Source organism: Suncus etruscus, chromosome 12 (assembly GCF_024139225.1).
Source record: "Suncus etruscus isolate mSunEtr1 chromosome 12, mSunEtr1.pri.cur, whole genome shotgun sequence".
NCBI lineage: Eukaryota > Metazoa > Chordata > Mammalia > Eulipotyphla > Soricidae > Suncus > Suncus etruscus.
In genome coordinates this window covers 15,521,124-15,540,147 of record NC_064859.1, presented here as the reverse complement: position 1 = coordinate 15,540,147, position 19,024 = coordinate 15,521,124, and the positions used below count along the sequence as shown (strand labels likewise).

General features: G+C 35.2%; 1 protein-coding gene across 21 annotated transcripts in view; it reads left to right on the top strand.

The window, feature by feature from the left end:
* NRXN1 (neurexin 1) overlaps positions 1-19,024 on the top strand; it is a 1,163,035-nt gene that overhangs the window by 529,848 nt on the left and 614,163 nt on the right. For all 21 annotated transcript variants that reach the window (XM_049784303.1, XM_049784319.1, XM_049784318.1 and 18 more), the window contains 3 exons: positions 13,554-13,676; positions 16,395-16,776; positions 18,009-18,199. In XM_049784303.1, the coding sequence (XP_049640260.1) occupies positions 13,554-13,676; positions 16,395-16,776; positions 18,009-18,199 (696 nt within the window). The remainder of the gene's footprint in view (positions 1-13,553; positions 13,677-16,394; positions 16,777-18,008; positions 18,200-19,024) is intronic.

Sequence of the window (19,024 nt, the reverse complement as noted above, 5' to 3'; positions counted from 1 at the left end):
TTTTCTTTTTTATGATCAAATATTAGCAAATTAAGAGACTGCAGTCTGTTAGCAAGAAGTTTCATTTTTGCAGTTTTTAAAGATATTTGTCTTTTAAGTATCTGCAACATTTTTAACTTTGAGGATCACTTTTTCTTTTAAAATAATGAGGGTCAGAAAGATAGTACAGTAGGAAGGGCCCTTGATTTGCCTTCAGCTAACAGGGTTCCATCCTGGTTCCACCATATGGTCCTCAAGTTTCCTAAAAGTGACCACAGAGTGCAGAGCCAGGAGTCAGCCCAAAGCACAGTGAGGTATGGCAAAAAATAAGCATCCTTTGTCATTGTCATTGATCCAGAAGTTCAAAGTAAAATATTTAATTAGGCAGTCCTTCCTATTAACAAGGGTATTTTGCATTTAGCCTATTTATTTGTAAGCTGTAGAATTAAACTTTCGATTATTAGATAAAAAATGTAATATTATTCTGTAATTGGAGTTCTGTGCTAAAAAAGGCAAAAGTTTCTGTTAATGATTTATGCTAACAGAGTTAATATCTTAAGTTAAAAAAAGAAATCTAAAATTATTGAAGAACTTTTATTTAAAGTAAACTTTATACCATCGTATGCTTTAAGGTTTGATTATTTAAAATACCATGCCAAATAATTGTAATATTAGTTTAGAAAAATATATATCACAACAGAAACTGTTTACTAATTTTCAGTTCTTAATTTTATTCAAAAATATCATAATCAGCACTTTAAACCTTGTCAATTGTTTTTCTTTTAGGCAAATGCATATGATTTCTTTTTTCCTACAGTCACAAGAATTCACTATGCAGTACAATAAATCACCAGTGTCTTGAATCTAACTCAGCTGGTAGCAGATGCATAATTTCAAATATTTTGTACATTTCTTCTCAATTTTTAAACTACTCAATTAAACAAAAAGCATTTCAGAAAATAAACAGTGAAGAAATAATCTGTATATATTAGTTGTAGTTTATCGGCTAGGAAATTGGCAAGGATTACAGTGGCAAAATTTTTTTCTAAAGTATTTCTGGAGGAAAGAACTTTGGAATGTTTATAGCTCCTGCTATAGGTTTGAATTACTTTTAATTTCTTCTTTTTTGTTTGTTTGTTGTTGTTTTGTTGTTGTTTTTGGCCCCCACTCAGCAACATTCAGGGGTTATTCCTGGCTCTGCACTCAGAAATTGCCCCAGGCAGGCTTAGGGGACCATATGTGCTTCTCGGATTGAACCTGGGTCTCTTCTGGGTTGGCTGCATGCAAGGAAAATGCCCCACCGCTATGCGATCACTCTAGCCCTAATTCCTTCTTTTTTATTAATAATTTAGTCTAGGGGCCGGGCGGTGGCGCTGAAGGTAAGGTGCCTGCCTTGCCTGCGCTAGCCTTGGACGGACTGTGGTTCGATCCCCCGGTGTCCCATATGGTCCCCCAAGCCAGGAGCAACTTCTGAGCACATAGCCAGGACTAACCCCTGAGCGTTACCGGGTGTGGCCCAAACCCCCCCCCCCAAAAAATAATTTAGTCTACATAATATTGATATTATCCTCTTATCTAGAAATTAAAAATAAGTGTAAATATTTTAATAAAATGCACTCCATTTAATCAATAATTGTTGCCACCATTTATATATATTTTGGGGGGGGCGGCCACATGCAGTGATGTTCAGGGATTACTCCTGGCTATGCACTCAGAAATCGCTTCTGGCTTGGGGGAACCTATATGAAACACACCCCGGTGTTCAACCACATGCAAAGCAAATGCTCTACCACTGTGCTATCGCTCTGGTCCTCATTTAGATGTTTTTAAGGTTGCAACTCAATTTTTAAAAAAATGGCATAAGAGGGGCCGGAGAGATAGTACAGTGGTAGGGCATTTCCTTGCACACAATCAATCCAGGAGAAAGGGTGGTTCGAATCCCAGCATGCCCTATGGTCCCCCGTGCCTGCCAGGAGTGATTTCTGAGAGCAGAACCAGAAGTAACCCTTGAGTGCCATCAGATGTGACACCCCCCAAAAAAGGCATGCAATCCTTATGCAGTAAATGTGACAACTAAAATCAGCCCATGAGTTAGGTCAGTAGATTCTACATTATGTCCTATACTTGTTCTACGATATGTGCAATTTAAATGTTGTGAGAGAGTAAATTTTCTACTAATTTCAACTTTAAAAATAGCCAGAATTAGTGTCTTTTTAAAGAACCTTTTCTTTCTTTTTTTTGGGGGGGGGGGGTTTTGGGCCACACCCGGCGGCGCTCAGGGGTTACTCCTGGCAGTCTGCTTAGAAATAGCTCCTGGCAGGCACGGGGGACCATATGGGACACCGGGATTCGAACCAACCACCTTAGGTCCTGGATTGGCTGCTTGCAAGGCAAACGCCGCTGTGCTATCTCTCTGGGCCCTTAAAGAACCTTTTCTGCTAGCTGGAATTAATATTCATTTTTTGAGAACTCGAGGAAACAGAAAATATGCAAATTACCTACTATATCAGCACACACATTAAATATATTTATGCCATATAATGCCTTGTAATTTATAGATTTAATATGTACATACTGTACTATCTGTTTTTTAAAACAGTCATTGCAAATTTTTTGCAACATGTTATTTTGTTCAAAAGCAACATATTTGTGAGCATAATGCCAAGAAAATGGTCATAAACTCTATTTTAAATTTTAATTTACTATTACTCTTTTTATCAGAAAGATATATATATATATATATATATATATATATATATATATATATATATATATATATAGCACAGACTACTGAGCCAATTGAAAAGACAAAATGGGGAAGAAAATACAAGACAAAACTAGTTTCTATCCTTATTCATGATGAGTTAGAACAGTTAAATATAAACTGAGGAATCATTGGTGAGCAGAAACACTACTTGAGGGACCAAAGCAGTAGGGCATTTGCCTTGCATGAGGCTGACCCAGGACAGAAATAGGTTCAATCCCCGGTATCTTATATGGTCCCCCAAGCCAGGAGCGATTTCTGAGCACAAAGCCAGGAGTAACTCCTAAGTGCCTACAGGGTATGACCCAAAAATACAAAAAGAAAAAAAAAAACACTACTTGAGAAACAAACCATATTGGGGTAACAAGATACTTATCGGTGTGTTTGTAAAAGTTGTTCTTATTAAATGTAAACTGCCAACTAAATGCCTAACATGTTTTCATCACTTTAAGATCTACCAGTAATAAGTGCAGGGATGTAACTACTTCTAGCAGCTTATTGACCAGCTCCAAGAAACTGCCAAATATTTCTTGCAATAAACCAAGTTAAACTGACATAAGATTCAATTGCTAAAATCAAACTATAGCTCTGTGAGTACTTTTTAAAGCACTTCCTGGAGAATAAGGTGAGGCAGTCCTCTTAGAGAAGTCGAACTCATAAAGCAGTTTCTAACAAAGGAATAATCATTTGTTCCTAAATTACTAAAATAAACATGAAAAAAAAGTCATTGCACCCACCAGTGACTCAAAGTTAGCCTGATAAACCAATAATGATAAGAGTATATAATTCATTTAGCGCCATGTGTAACTAAAACATTAAAACAAAAAATTAACAACTTAGTCATACTATTGCTTGGAAATAGTTATCTTTAATTCTAAATTTTTCATGAAACATAAATTTTCATAAGGCATTTATCCCTAGTTAACTTAAAATGCTATGCTGCAGTTAAACATTTGTAGCAATAAATATTTATTGTTATATTTCTTAGAATACTGCTTTTTAAAATAAATATAAGGCCTGGGCCGGAGAGATAGCATGAAGGTAAGGCGTTTGCCTTGCATGCAGAATGTTGCTGGTTCAAATCCTGGCATCCTATATGGTCCCCTGAGCCTGCCAGGAGTGATTTCTGAGCGTAGAGCCAGGAGTAATCCCTGAGCACTGCCAGGTGTGACCCAAAAACCAACCAAACAAACAAACAAAAAAAAAACAGTTGTGCAAAAATGTCTTTTATTTTTTTTAAACCTATAGATGAGTGAGACTATTCATTTTTGCAAAAGTTCTCAGAGACAAAAGAGAGGAAAGCTGGAAGTCCAGCTCATGACATGAAGATCACCACAGAGTGATGAGTTCAGTTAGAGAACCATCATAACAAAATGTGAATGAATGGGGGAAGTGGAAAGCCTGTCTAGAGCACAGGTCGGGGAGTGGGGAGGAGGGACACTTGGGACATTGGTGATGGGCATATTGCACTGATGAAAGGTTTTGTTTATGTTTTTGATTTTTTATATAAAAAATAAAGCATCTATAAAAAATAAAAAAAAACAGGCCAAAATGCAATACAGCAAATATTGAAAAACAAACTTTCAAGCATTATAATGATTTCTCCATGGAAAGGGGCAAATAAACTTAACAAAAATAGAAACTTACTTTTATCCAATTTTTAGTGTATTTATAAGGATACCTTTAAAATATTTAAAAGCAAATTTTGTAAACTCAGTCTTGCATTTAATGTTACTTAAATGTGCTTAACATTAACAAAATTTGAACAATATCAGATGTACAAATAAATTGATTGTTTCTTTAGTTAGATAAACATACATTCTTCTCAATATTCTCATGAAGAAAAAGAAAAAGAAATTCTGGGTCTGGAGCAATAGTCCAGGGGGTACTTGCCTTGCACACAATCGAACTGTATCTGATTCACCACATTTGGTGAGCCCTGAGCACTGCTGTGATTAACCCAAGGGGAAAAAAAAAACTCTTCCCCAAATAAAGGAATTCTAAAACTATGACAGTAGCATGTTTATAGAAGTGATATATTTAATTCAATAAGCATTGAATGTGATTATAATTCATGTCATTGTTAATGAAAATGCCAAATTCCATAGTTATAAATTTCCAAATTTTCAACTCTTGCTTGCTTTTTCTTTTTTAATTTAGATTAAGTGGCCTGGTAGAGGAGTTGATAGTATCAGTAGAGATAATATAATTATTTTTATATTACACCAAGTTTGAATGCATTTTCAGTTTATATGCTTACTTAAAAATCACACTAACCATCAATTACTGAATTTCACCCCATAAGTTATCCTTATATGTGACTCGCATTTCTTGGAAATGGTCTTCTTTCTTAAAAATAAAGTCACAGTCCAAATGTCTCCTTTCTTTGTCTTAGGTTTATTTTATTAAATGTCTTAAACTTGCCAGAAAAGATAGATTAGATTTAAAGAGAGAAATTTAAGCCATCCATGTAGCTATTGATTTCTAAGATTTGTGTTCATTTTACTGTATTGTAAATATAATTATATTCTTTAAAAAGGTAAATTATATTTCATAATCATATGTCTTTCACATTGAAAATTCACATCAGAGCTATTTATCCTGATCTGTCATAAATGGGTACAGTCAATGTCTAGGGATATTTTCTTGTGGATTTAAGCCTTGTTTATTCATTTGTTAAGAGCTATGATGTTTAGCCATATACATAATATATGTATCTATCTATTTTTTATTTTATAATTATTTAATTAGGGTTCTTTTGCGTTAGGAAACAAACAGAAGTGTTTGTGAGGTTTAAAGAGGTGTTTCAGAGTCCTGCAAGGTCATATCCATTTCTAGAAGAAATCCATGTTTCCATCCAATTAAATACTCATTAAGGCTTGAAGCTCTCAATTAGTAAGTTGATTGTTTTCTTTGAATTTGGAAGTCACTGTTTACTGACCTTAGGTCATATGCTTTTCCTAGACTGAATATCATTATATTTCTTTTCAAGGAATGAGTTATACAAGTTCTCTAATTCTGTGACTTCCCTGTCCTCATGCTGCCAAATTAAAAAACAATGGAAAGAAACTTTATATATATATATAAAACTTTATGAGTATAGACATTAAAACATAATTGAATTAGATTTCACAGTAGATATCTGGAAAAGGCTTTGTAGTAGAGCTCTTCCCTTGTATGTGATAGTCCCGGGTGAAGAAAGAGAGAGAGAGGACAGAGGCAGAGAGAGAAGACAGAGACAGAAAGAGTCAGAGAGAGACAAAGACACAGAGACTGAGACAGAGGAAAGGAGATAGAGAGTTCATCTACTATCTTTGAAAAAAAAAAAAACAGAAACCAAGATATATTTATTTAGCAAAATTCAGTGAACATGTATAATGCTCAAAGCATCAAGATGTTAGATATGTTTTTTCTCCATATTTTAAGAAATTCCTCTTTGACAAGAAGACAAGCATGATGATAATATAATGGTGATAATAAAAGTTATTGCTATCATTGCCATTAATAGAGGATCTCCATATCCTATTGATTTTTAAACTGACTAAAGTACACTAAATTTATTTATATTATGACATATATTAGTTTATTTTACAGCTAAGAATATTTTGTATAGAGAATATAGATCATTTGTATGAGATCACAGAGCTAGTAACTTGTAGAACTAAGACAAAAGCTCACAGTTTGAGTCTAAAACAATGCACTTGGTCCAAAAAGTACCCATTTTAGAAATGAGAGATTAAAGTAGCAGCGTAATCAAAAGAAACACAGTGCAGCTCTCTTATTACCTCTCCTGTGGATTTTTTTTCTCTTATTAATGGTGTTCAACTTTGAAAAATATCTCCAAACCCAATGTCTAGCTTTCAATTATCAGTTTAAAATGCTTTCTAATTGAGATGGCTATTTTTAACATTTTACCATCAAGAAACTTGGTCATTCACAATCTGTCAATGTCTCATTGTATTGAAAGAAAGTCTTTATAGAGACAATGTGAAAAATTCTCAAATATGTCTCATTTGCTGCATTAAGGCCATTTGTAGGCCAGGAAGAAACGATAGGTCATTGAGTCTTTTGGATATTAAGAATGACTGATCCACCATCATTGGGTCATCATTGGCACAATGTCTTGGCTACCTGTCATCATTCACACAGCTTCCCAGAGGCAAGTCATTACATGCATACTGTTTGGAGAAAGTGATCTAACTTGTGCCTCTTCCGTGCACAAATATCTATTCTGCCTCCAGGCTTGAATCTAGAAAGAACCCAGATAGCCAATAAAAAATAAATAAGCCCCATTGTTCTGCCCTTGGTCATTCCTGGCTTTAACAGTATATGCATTTTGTGCATTTACCCCAAGTTCTATTGCTTAGAAGGTTCTGGGCTTACTGTCCTGCACTTGACTTCATTTTGAAGTCATTTGGTAGTGACTGGCAGATAATTCAGTTTTCTCATAATATTAACAACTAGCAAAGAACATTCTAAAATGTCATTTACATGTGTCTAATTTTAGTTCATCATTATGTTTTCTATCTTATACATATGAGAAAGAAACACAAAAAAAGTCCATGCCCAATATCTGAAAATAGAGTCAGATAAAAAAAAGATTTAAAAAAAAAAAACAGATAAAAAAGTAACATTTGGAGAGGGAATATGCTTTAATTTTTCTTAAAGGAGAGGTCAAATTATTTTTATAAAGTATTTATTCAATCAAGCACCATGGAAAATTTAGAGAACAGATTGGAGAGGTTTTAATTGCAGGTAGATAAATATGTCCTCTTGTTATTTAGAGTAGGGAGGGCTGTTGCCAGTAGCCAAGACTCAGCCAATAAGCTGAGGTAACTCTTGCTTCTGTGTATGCTAAATCCTTCCTCTCTTCCAATCATTGTTACTAAGGCAAGGCTAGTTTCTTGTTCCCAGAGGGCTCTATCTCAAAACACTGACAAATAAATGTCATATCAACCTGCAAATGTTGATATAGATAGAAATCTCATTTTACACACACACACACACACACACACACACACACACACACACACACCTTCGCAGAGAAATAGACAGACAGACAGACAGACACGCTCAAGCTTTTTAATTAAGGCACTTCCCATTTGCAGAACAAGAACTATGAGGATTGTAGAAGTGGAAGGACATCCTAGTTGAGTGATGCTACTTAATCTTTGAAAAACTCTTAGTTTTCATTTTTGTTGTGTTTGACTTACTACTAATGAACCTCAGAGCAGAAGCTGTCCAAAGGTTTAACTGTGCACAGTTCAGATGATGCTGGGTGAATGACAATGCTGAATCTAAGACCAGGGATTCTACTTTTGAAACACTTAAGTCTTTTCTCACTATTTACCTCTTCGGTACTCAATGTAGCCTTTTGTCAGATGTGATATTTAAGCAGTCTATTTATAAATATTTTAACTTGTATATTGGCCCCCCATATTTTAATTATGTTTTATTGCAACAAAACCACCCACTTGTTTAAAAGTAGTATGTAGAGTTTTACATTATAATAGCAAGGTATGGTATTTGCATTAGTATTTTGCATTTACAAAACCAAAATATTTACAATCTTGATTTTTACTTAAAATTTATTTTGCCCCCTGACCGGATAGGACAGAAGTTCCCAAACTTACATGGCCTATTATTGTCTTTTTTTTTTTTTTTTTTAGAAAAAAATATCACTCAGCATTCAAATGGAAATCTAGCTCTTTAAAGAAGCAAATAGAATGTCTCCCAGAGACACACAAACCTACTAACTTCAATTCCATTTTCCTTCAGTAGCACCCAGGAGGGCCCTATATCAGAATCTAAGCTACATGAAAATTTAACTTGGGCACATTCTAATGCTGAGATCAGTGCTGGGCATAAAATTTTAAACTAAATGAATAGAACACATTGGCCACTTTACCCCAAATGAGTATAGATGATAGAATTTTTGAAATAAAAATATATAATAATTCAATCATTTATCTTCAAGTTTTATAGCTTTAAGCTGCTATTTACTGTCATTTCTAATTTAATTACTCTCTTAAGTGATCTTTAAAAAACCTTTAATGATCATGTTGAATATGGAATAGATAAAATTTTGTACATGGTATATAAATGTCCAATTAATATAAACAAGGGTGCTATATTTCCAAAATATTATAACAAAATTATGGAAACTTTAGGATATACTTTCACCCAGTTTGTATTTTAGCTTCAGCTTTCATTGAAAAGATGCTTTTGTTACTAAAATCATAGAGAAAGGAGATGGGCCATTTTGAGAAGGAAGATTAGATTGATGCTTACATGTCAAATGTACATGTCAAATGCTTTATTATTTTTTGTAGAAACACCAATCAAAATCCTCACAATCAATAGCTTAAATATAAAAACTAAGCACTCAAAGAGCGATTCAGAGTTATAAGATAGAGAATATTTGAACTTGATGCCAAAGGCAATGCAAAAAAGATCCCATAACCAATATGATCTCACTAAGAAAGAGAGTGCCTAATATGTATGTTTCATTTATAAGTGTTTTTAAAATATACACATAGAAGGTAGAAGCTAATTCAATGAAATATAATAAGTTTCAGCTTTGGAGCAAATCAAAATTTCATAAGCATCACTTTAGTTTTTATAAGTAAAATCTAGACATAAAACTCCAGAGGCAAACCTAATTTACATCATCAGTATGTTTGAATCCATTTCCTTCTTGGATTCCATAGCTTGTTTCAATTCTCTTTTGTTCCTTTCTGTTTCATCTATATTATTTATAACTAGTTCACACTTACACTCAAGACTTCTTTCTTCCAAAAAGGATATAAAGTTTGTATGTATGCTTTATTTATATATATGTTATATATGTGGTAAATATTTCTATAACATATATATGTATATATGTATCCACACAGAGAGAAAGCCTATATGAACATACAGTTGTAACTAAAATAATTTGGTACAAATATGAACATTTAAAATGCACTTGCAAACAATTCTAAAATTAGTTAGCAATAGTTTCTTACTCATATGTGTGTTGCTGGTATACACACAAATACAAGCATACTAACCTCTCATACAACAAAATGTAACTACAAAACACATTTTCTTTTTTTTTTAATCACACTTTTTTTATTTAAACACCTTGATTACATACATGATTGTGTTTGGGTTTCAGTCATGTAAAGAACACCACCCATCACCAGTGCAACATTCCCATCACCAATGTCCCAAGTCTCCCTCCTCCCCACCCGACCCCCGCCTGTACTCTAAACAGGCTCTCCATTTCCCTCATACATTCTCATTATTAGGACAGTTCAAAATGTAGTTATTTCTCTAACTAAACTCATCACTCTTTGTGGTGAGCTTCCTGAGGTGAGCTGAAACTTCCAGCTCTTTTCTCTTTTGTGTCTGAAAATTATTATTGCAAGAATGTCTTTCATTTTTCTTAAAACCCATAGATGAGTGAGACCATTCTGTGACAAAACACATTTTCTACCATATATCAATACTGTCCTATTTGTCTTTTGAAAATTTAAGAATATTTTATTCTCTTTGAAGTTCTCTACTATCTGCCTGCCTATGCAAAATTAAAATTATAAAATTAGCAATAATTATAACAATAATAATGGAAATCTCATACACTAAAAAAATTTTGAAATTGGGGGTAAATATAGAACCTCATAAGTCATTTGCCTTGCATGTTGATGATCCCCAGCATCCCCTGAGCTCGCTGGAAATGATCCCTGAGTGTACAGCCAGTAGTAAGCCTTGGACACCACTGGGTGTGATCCAAAAATTTAGTGAAATGTACTATTCTTTCATCTAATAACAAAGTAGATATTAGAGGGTAAGTCCAGTTCTACCAATAATGAGAGACTTTTAAAGTCAGCAATAGAAGAATTTTGCTTAGATCAAAAATTCTCATTGTACATATTAAATAGACATGAGGCACTAGGAAGTGACTGACTATATGTGAAATGATTGATGCAGAGTTTGAGGTGACATTGCCTTCTCTCTTCCATATCTCCCCATACAGATCCAATATAGGTCCAAATTAATTAGCAAGTCTGACCAAAATAGCTGCCTTTTGAAGCATCTCTCTTGTTAAATGAAGCTTTTGTAGAATAGTAGATATAAAAGAGGAACTTGTGCTAAATTTTAATACTGACCTGTCTCTCTCCCTTCCTCCCTTCCTGTGACTCTACTTTGTGCTGTGTTTCATGCCCAAATCGTGAGTCCATACTGCCAAATCTTCTTAGTGGCTGATTCCTGAGGACACTGAGCACATTATGAAAGCACAATCAACTTAAACTCTATTGAGGAAAATGGAAATGTTATTATGCTTATATTTTATTAATACTTTATATCCAGTACAATTATAAAACCCAGAAATATCCCCACCTAAAAAACAGCTCCATCAAGTGTTAGATGAAAAATTATTTTATTGAGTTGGCACTATTGTGTGTGTGTGTGTGTGTGTGTGTGTGTGTTCTTGCTTGGCTAGCATTGTTTGAAACTGAGAATATTAAGTGCATTTTTAAAAACCTTGTCTACTAAAATAAATCTCTTCATATTTTTAATAATGCAAGAAAAGAGCTTAAGGTTGTCCCACTGAGATATTTATGTACCAGTGGGTTATTTTTAATTGGATTTGGGGCCGGTTGTTATGGAAATAGTTGTTTCATAGATTAAACATTATAGCTACAGTGTTATCAAGTCCAGAATGGTTTATAATAATGATATCATCCTTATGCATCTTTCCTTGACTAAATCCTTTTGAAAGAAGAGAACAAGAATAAAATTATTTCAAAAGTTCACATTACTAAGAGAGAAGAAAGGATATCCCCTATAAAGATGAGGTAAAAATGATATATTCTTCTTTGAAAGATCAAAACGAAAACTGACCCTTACCACCACTGGGCTGCCCTAGCGCTGCAATTATTAAACTGGTCTTTCTTCGCTGCTGGAACTAGAAACAGTCCCTTTGATGCTGGAACTTTCAACATTTGTTCTGAAAGTGTTTTTCCAGTTGCCAAACTGCTTCCTCTCATTCTGTCTCAAAATGTTCTACCTAGAAGAAATTTTAATTGTGTATCCAGAAGGGCAACTTCATTTCTCTAAAGAAATAGATTATTTCTTCTTTTTATTTATTGGGGAGCACACCAGCAGTGTTCAGGGGTTACTCTTGATTCTGTACTCAGGAACCAACCTAGTAGTGCTCAGGGGATCATATGGGATGTCGGGGATTGAACTTAAACATGCAAGGCAAGTGCCCTACTAGCTGTACTATCTCTCTGACCCAAGATAAAGAGTTTTTCCAATCTTGCTAAATGTCCTAATTAAAGATGTGAAGTTGTTGGTTCTGGCAAATTTAGCTTATGTCATAGGCTCATTTTAAGTTCTATAGAAAGGTCCACCTAGGAAGATATCACTGGTATCTTCTGTGACATCCTAAGAGAGAAAGCTGGGAATGGCCGTATATATTGGGTTAATAAGAGAAACAAGTGATCTGTTGTTTCTTTTATGTGCCCCCCTTATAAAATTCTTCTTTTTTTGTAGCCCTTTGCATAATTCTCCATATTTACCCTTCGACAATTTTTGATTATGAGAATTTTGTTAAAGAAATTGTGAATTGAAACCTAATCCCAAAATCAGTGGAAATGTCTGAGACATTTGACCTTTAAAAAGGAAGCCAATATGTCATAAAATATCTTTAAATCAATTTTAATTTTGGGCTCAGAGAAAGTAAGGCACTATGACCCCTTTCAATATCCAGCACTAAAAATGGTCCTGAGTACTTCGGGAGTCAACCTGACATAAGCCTTGAGGACCAGGGGATGTGGCTCGAAACAAAAAGATAAAACAATTCACCTTCTTTTCCCCTCAAATAATCACTAATGTCAGATACATAGAAATGTTTTTAATAAAAAATACCCTGAGGTTTACTGAAAGCATTTTTCTTGCTTTGATTTTTAAAGGTAAGAAGAATGTTATCTAACCTTTGCTATTTCAATATATCCACCAAAAGCAATTTAGAAATTGTCTGTTGGTTTTAGCTCACTCTTCATTCCTTTTGCATAGGTAGATACAGAATTATCACAATAGTTTCCAGTTATTACACTTCTGTTTTTCTGTCTGTTAGTTTGTTTGCCCTTGACTTTCAAGGCTCTCTATCCTTTACTGCTTATTAATTTAATTTCTCCCCTTTCTGAAGCCTACACAGATTGTTTTAGACTTCATTTTCCTTTTACTTAGGAGGAAAAGGTACCTGAAAAATATTACAAACTTGATTTAGGAATAAAAAGTGGTAAGCAGCTCCATCATGGAATTATTTTGCCAGTTTCCACTCACTGAAAATGGTTCATTATGTAAATGGTCAGGTCAGCCATTACATAAATAATATGCAAGTTGGTAACTAAAAAGAGGAGAATTTTCTTTTTTGAAGTGCATTAATGTGGGAGACTTCCTAATGTGCCTTGACTGTGCCTATTTATGACAACAGGTTCATTCTTTTGTATTAGATCCAAATATAATGTTCCAGATTTTTCTTCAATTTCACACCTGAATGTTTGTTAACTTGCCATTGCTCTTGCTTGCTATGATTCTAATGGGCTTGAAAATGGGTCCAGCCAAATCTCTTTTTCTCTCTTTCTTTAGCTCTATTTCTCTTTCTCTCTCCCACTCTTTCTTTTCCCCCTTGTTATTCTGTTCTCTTTCGCTCCCACTCTCTTGCTTCCCCCTTTCTTTGTCTTTTCTCTCACACTGTGAGGTTCATTTTCTTGACTCATTCTGAGTGTCCATAATGACTGTTTGGCATATTCTACAGGCAAAGGTCCAGAGACTCTTTTTGCTGGCTATAACCTCAATGATAATGAATGGCACACTGTGCGTGTGGTTCGTCGAGGAAAGAGCTTGAAGCTAACCGTGGATGATCAACAGGCTATGACAGGTAAATGTTCCCACTCGCTTTCTCTTCTCCTTGGCCAAAATGTGAGATTTTCCCATAGTGTGTGGGCAACATTGAGAATGATGTACCCCATCTGAAATGCTACCTACAGTTCATTCCTTATGGCTCTCTGGATTGCAAAGTATTTTCCCCTCCAAATGCAACAATGCTGTCATACTCTTCAAGTTTAGTAATTCAGAAAGTTTTAGAGCAAGTTGTGGACTTGGATAAATATCTTAGGGGTGTCAGTGAGTTCAAAACTCACATTTTAATATAATAGGAAAATGTCACTCAAGGAGAGAACAAATTCCAAGGGATATTTAGGCATTCAGATTCTTCCTGCTATATAACTTGTTAATTCAGTGGTACTGATATCTTTAGAGCTTTATGTTAGAAAATGATTAAAGTTGAATTTGACTGGCTCCTACAGTGGTAGATTCCCCAGACTGATATTTAGGTCCTTGAACAGAAAGACATGAAGGAGAAAAAATTATGCAATAAGTCAGAATTTCTGAGCATTTAATGGTGACTTTGGGGGGGGGGGTAATCATATAGACTAGAAAAGGAAAGGATATGGAAGAATAAAGAAAAACAAGAAATAATGATTTTTTTTTTGCGGAGATTTGTTTGCAGATGGGAGGACAAGATCAAACTAATAACTCAAAAGATAGTAGGTTGATGACAGAAAGGACAATTGTTGCCAGAAGCAGGGCCTAAGAAAGCTGTGAAAATAAATGGCCCTGGACCAGTGGAGAGAGTTTTACAATAATTAATTTACATGACTCAAAGTCCATTAACTATATAGACTATCTTGAGAACAAAAAATGTATGACTTTTCAATTTTTATTCATTAGCATTTCCTTAAAATGTCATATAATATTTTATTGTCTCAAATAAAATAACAAAAAAGAAAATATGCCACATTTATTGTATTGGGCACAAGTTTGAGAGTGAGTGAGAGAGAGAGAGAAAGAGAGAGAGAAAGAGAGGTGGGGTAGGTAAGCTCAGACAAAGACATCAGAATGCAAAATGCAGAAGTGCTTTATTTGCTTAGCTAGCTAAGGGTCTAAAACTTCCATCTAACAGCAGGCTTCCAGTCAAATACCTTGAGTCACAATTCCCTTCAGGTTATATAGATGTACAGCATCAAGCTAGACCCACCTAGTTACTTTCCTATTGGCACCAGTCACATTTTAAAGAATACATCCTTTATTCCATTGGGTCCCACTTAATGTCAAAAATCAGACAGCCTGATTCCATGTAACAGACATTGATGTAAATGTCCCCTTTTATCTATATATCTCTCCCATCTTACATCCACATAGGACATTCCGGCCACCTGGTCCAGACTTTGTCTCCAACTCTTATCTGAAGGTCACATTCCTATAGGCACACAAGCTGGCAAAGGGAGTACAGAAGCTACTAAGCAGTTTAGCAAAAAGCAGAAACTTTCACAGGGAAAGCTGAATTTTCAAGGTCCCACATTGAAAGGGGCCCCCATAGGTATATAGCAAATTAATTATACCTGAAGAAAAGCTTCCATCTAATTTTTTCCAGGGGTTGATTCTGAGATTCACTAAAATGAATATTTTATTAATATCATAGTAGATGGGATAGGTGAGCTTTATCAATTTTCCAGTTCTGTCAAATTCAGTAGGGAAGCTGGCACTTGGCAGATCTTGATTGCAATTTAAATGATCCTTGTTGTTTACTGAGGAAAATAAATGAGAATTGAATTAGAGAGAAACCAGATGCTGGGCACCAATCACTAGCCATAATAATCAACTTTATATTTTTATTGTTATTTAAGTGTAAATGAAGCCTACCTCTTAATTGATTTTTGCTTTCAAACTTGCACAGAAAGTGCAATTATCATTCTGAAGGAAAATGGACCTAGATTTGATTCTAAGGGAATTGGTAATGGAAATATGGCTTGAGAAAGGAATATGGCTGAACAAGAATTTTTCTAGGGCATCTGTACAAGATGCTGTTTTCTGCAAAGGTTTTACTGGTATCTCAAAAGTGGATATTCTGGAACTGCTGCTGTGTATATAATTAGACACCCACAACCTGTGTGCCAAGAAAATGACACAGGGTCAGTGAAGAACAGGTAACTCCAAATAGGTTTGGAGAGTAGTTCTGGAAAGGCCATGGGTATCATTCTTCACAAGTAAAGGGAAGGGGGAATTGCATATATATATATTTTTTTTTTTACAAAAAATGCAGCCTTTTAGTTCATTAATGAAATGCGATAGCATTTATTCATTATTTCTGTTTGTTACAGAAAATTACAAATGTTTCCTTGAAAGTCAATCTTTATAAATAAAAATATGCAATGATAAAACTGGATCACTTTTTACTGGAACGATTTAGATCAATTATCATTGCCTTTCTTGCTTCTTTCCTTCCTTTGTCCTTCTTTTCTTTCTTCTTTCCTTTCTTCCTTTTCTTCTTTCTTTCTTCCTTCCATCCTTCCTTCCTTCTCTTCATTATAAGTCAGTAATTTTGACTGTGGATAATTTGGGTTAAAATTAACATTTGACACCAGATTCATATATGATCAAAGAAAATTGTATCGTGCAATTCATTGTTCTGTGGTTTTGACTGTGGTTTTGGACAGTTTTTTGATCTTTTCGTCATAAAATGTGACATTCTGAAGGTCTTAAGATGAAAGTACCTTTCAGATGACTAAAAATGATGAAATCTTGCCTTCACTTTTAGGTCAAATGGCAGGTGATCATACAAGGTTGGAGTTTCATAATATCGAGACTGGCATCATCACAGAACGCCGATATTTGTCTTCTGTTCCATCCAATTTTATTGGACACTTGCAGAGTCTAACGTTCAATGGAATGGCATACATTGACTTGTGTAAAAATGGCGACATTGATTATTGTGAACTCAATGCCAGATTTGGCTTCAGGAACATCATAGCAGACCCTGTCACCTTCAAGACCAAATCCAGCTATGTTGCCTTAGCTACATTGCAAGCCTACACCTCTATGCACCTTTTTTTCCAGTTCAAGACCACATCTCTGGATGGACTAATTCTGTACAACAGTGGGGATGGCAATGATTTTATTGTAGTTGAATTAGTTAAAGGGTGAGTGTATGTCTGTTTAAGATGCGTCCTCAGTTTCCAAAATAATATACAATCAGCAATAATGGGAGTTGGGCACAATTAACATACTATGTAAAATAATTTGCTTATCTTACAAAGTTAATAGGGATTTTGTGAAGCTTTAGTGAAATTTAGTAAAATTTTATATCTATTTTTATGCATATATATATACCACATGCACACCCACACTTTTCAAATAAAGAAGTTATACTTCAATGTGGGTGCTCCTTTAATCCCTTACTGTGTATATTGTAACTTTACAGCAAGTTTCTATAATTTGTAGGCTAATTTGTCCTTAAGATAACTAATTAAATTATATTACAATGCCCTGTATTCCAGAAAGTCTTGTTTAAATCCTTATCAGGGTTTCTTAAAGAATATAGAAAAATCATTATGAAATATCTTTGAAATTATGATAAAAATTTCGTTTATTCATTTGTTATTTTTAGTGAATATCACTGCATATTTACAATGGAATTATTCGGCTGGCACTAATGTATTCCAGGCTACTCTAAGCACCCATGCATATTGTATGCTCTATGTGCCCCAAGCCAGACACTTGCAAACACCCAGTTAGTTTTGAGAGATGAGTGAGCTTAAATGCAAAAGAAGCACTGGCACAAGTTTCCTGAGGTGACTTTCTGTAAATATTCAGAAGTCTTTAGGGAAATTAAAAACAAGTAGGGATGCAATGTAGACATTGGAGACGGATCTTCAAAGATGCAAACATATTTCCCACGTGGAAGTACATACCATCAAAAATAGGATTGAAAGCTGGGGGGGAAATATCCTGATAAAATTGCCAACTCTGCATGTGAGCAAACCACAGAGACATGAGAAAAATGTGCTGAGTAGTGAAAATTATTATTTAGCTTTCCAGCTCATAGAGTTCTCTGATTTTTTGTTTGTTTGTTTGTTTATTTGGGCTACACCCAGTGATGCTCAGGGATTTACTCCTGGCTAAGTGCTCAGAAATTGCTCCTGGCTTAGATGACCATAAGGGAAGCTGGGGATCGAACTGCGGTCCATCCTAAGTTAGCGCTACCTACAGTGCTCAGGCATTGCCAGGACTGATTCTTGGGCAGAATCAATCTCGGAGCACTGGCAAGGTCGAACAAAAGCTCAATTTAAAAGTCTGCTTGCAATATATTTAGTTCCAGAGCATTTCCAATTCAAAACGTGATGGGCTTTCCTCTGTCCTTTTATTCCCCTAGGTACTTGCATTACGTGTTTGATTTGGGGAATGGTGCTAACCTCATCAAAGGAAGCTCAAACAAACCGCTCAATGACAATCAGTGGCACAATGTCATGATCTCCAGGGACACCAGCAATCTGCACACCGTCAAGATCGACACGAAAACTACCACCCAGATCACCGCAGGAGCCAGAAACCTAGACCTCAAGAGTAAGTGCTCTCGGTCCGGTCCAAGGGGAAGGCATGGCTGGTCATAGTTGGTTGGCTGCTAGGCACATTGGCAGATCCAGCGGGCAAGGAGTAACTTCTGCAAAGACTAATCAACATAATTCATAATAGAACACTCAAACCTCTTTTCCGTGGCAAAAACATGTATTTTTCATGGTTGCTTAAAAAAAATGCAGCACCTAAATATGCATTAAAAAGTGAGGAAAGTGGGGTTTCCATCTTGCTGCTAGAAGAGAAAGCAGGTGTTAGCAAATTTTCAGTCAATTTAGAGACAAGAAACCTAAGCGATGTCTTCTCGGACTCATTTGGGCTTTTCCCCTCATGAGGTGTCTCAGATCCAGGCATATTCTCCATGTCTGAGCTGTGCAGTTGCATCTGTGCTTTTAGGAGTGATTTCCAGCACCTCTTAACTGGCTGTCAACACCCACCTGGGAGATGAGTCATCCCAGCTCAAAAGTCGAAGCCAACATATTTTTTTAATAATATCTTTATTTAAACTTGGTAATTATAAAAATGATTGTATTTGGGTTTTAGTCATAAAAAGAACACCCCCCCTTCACCAGTGAAACATTCCCACCACCAATGTCTCCCATCTCCCTCCTTCCCCTCTCCTGCCTGTATTCCAGACAGGCATTCTACATCTCTCACTCATTAGCATTGTCATGGTAGTTGGTAGTATAGTTATTTCCCTAACTGCATTCACCACTCTTTGTAGTGTGCTTCATATAGTGAGTCAGTCCTTCCAGCCCCCATCTTTATTGTCTCTGAGCATTATTAAGATAATGTCTTTTATTTTTCTTAAGACCC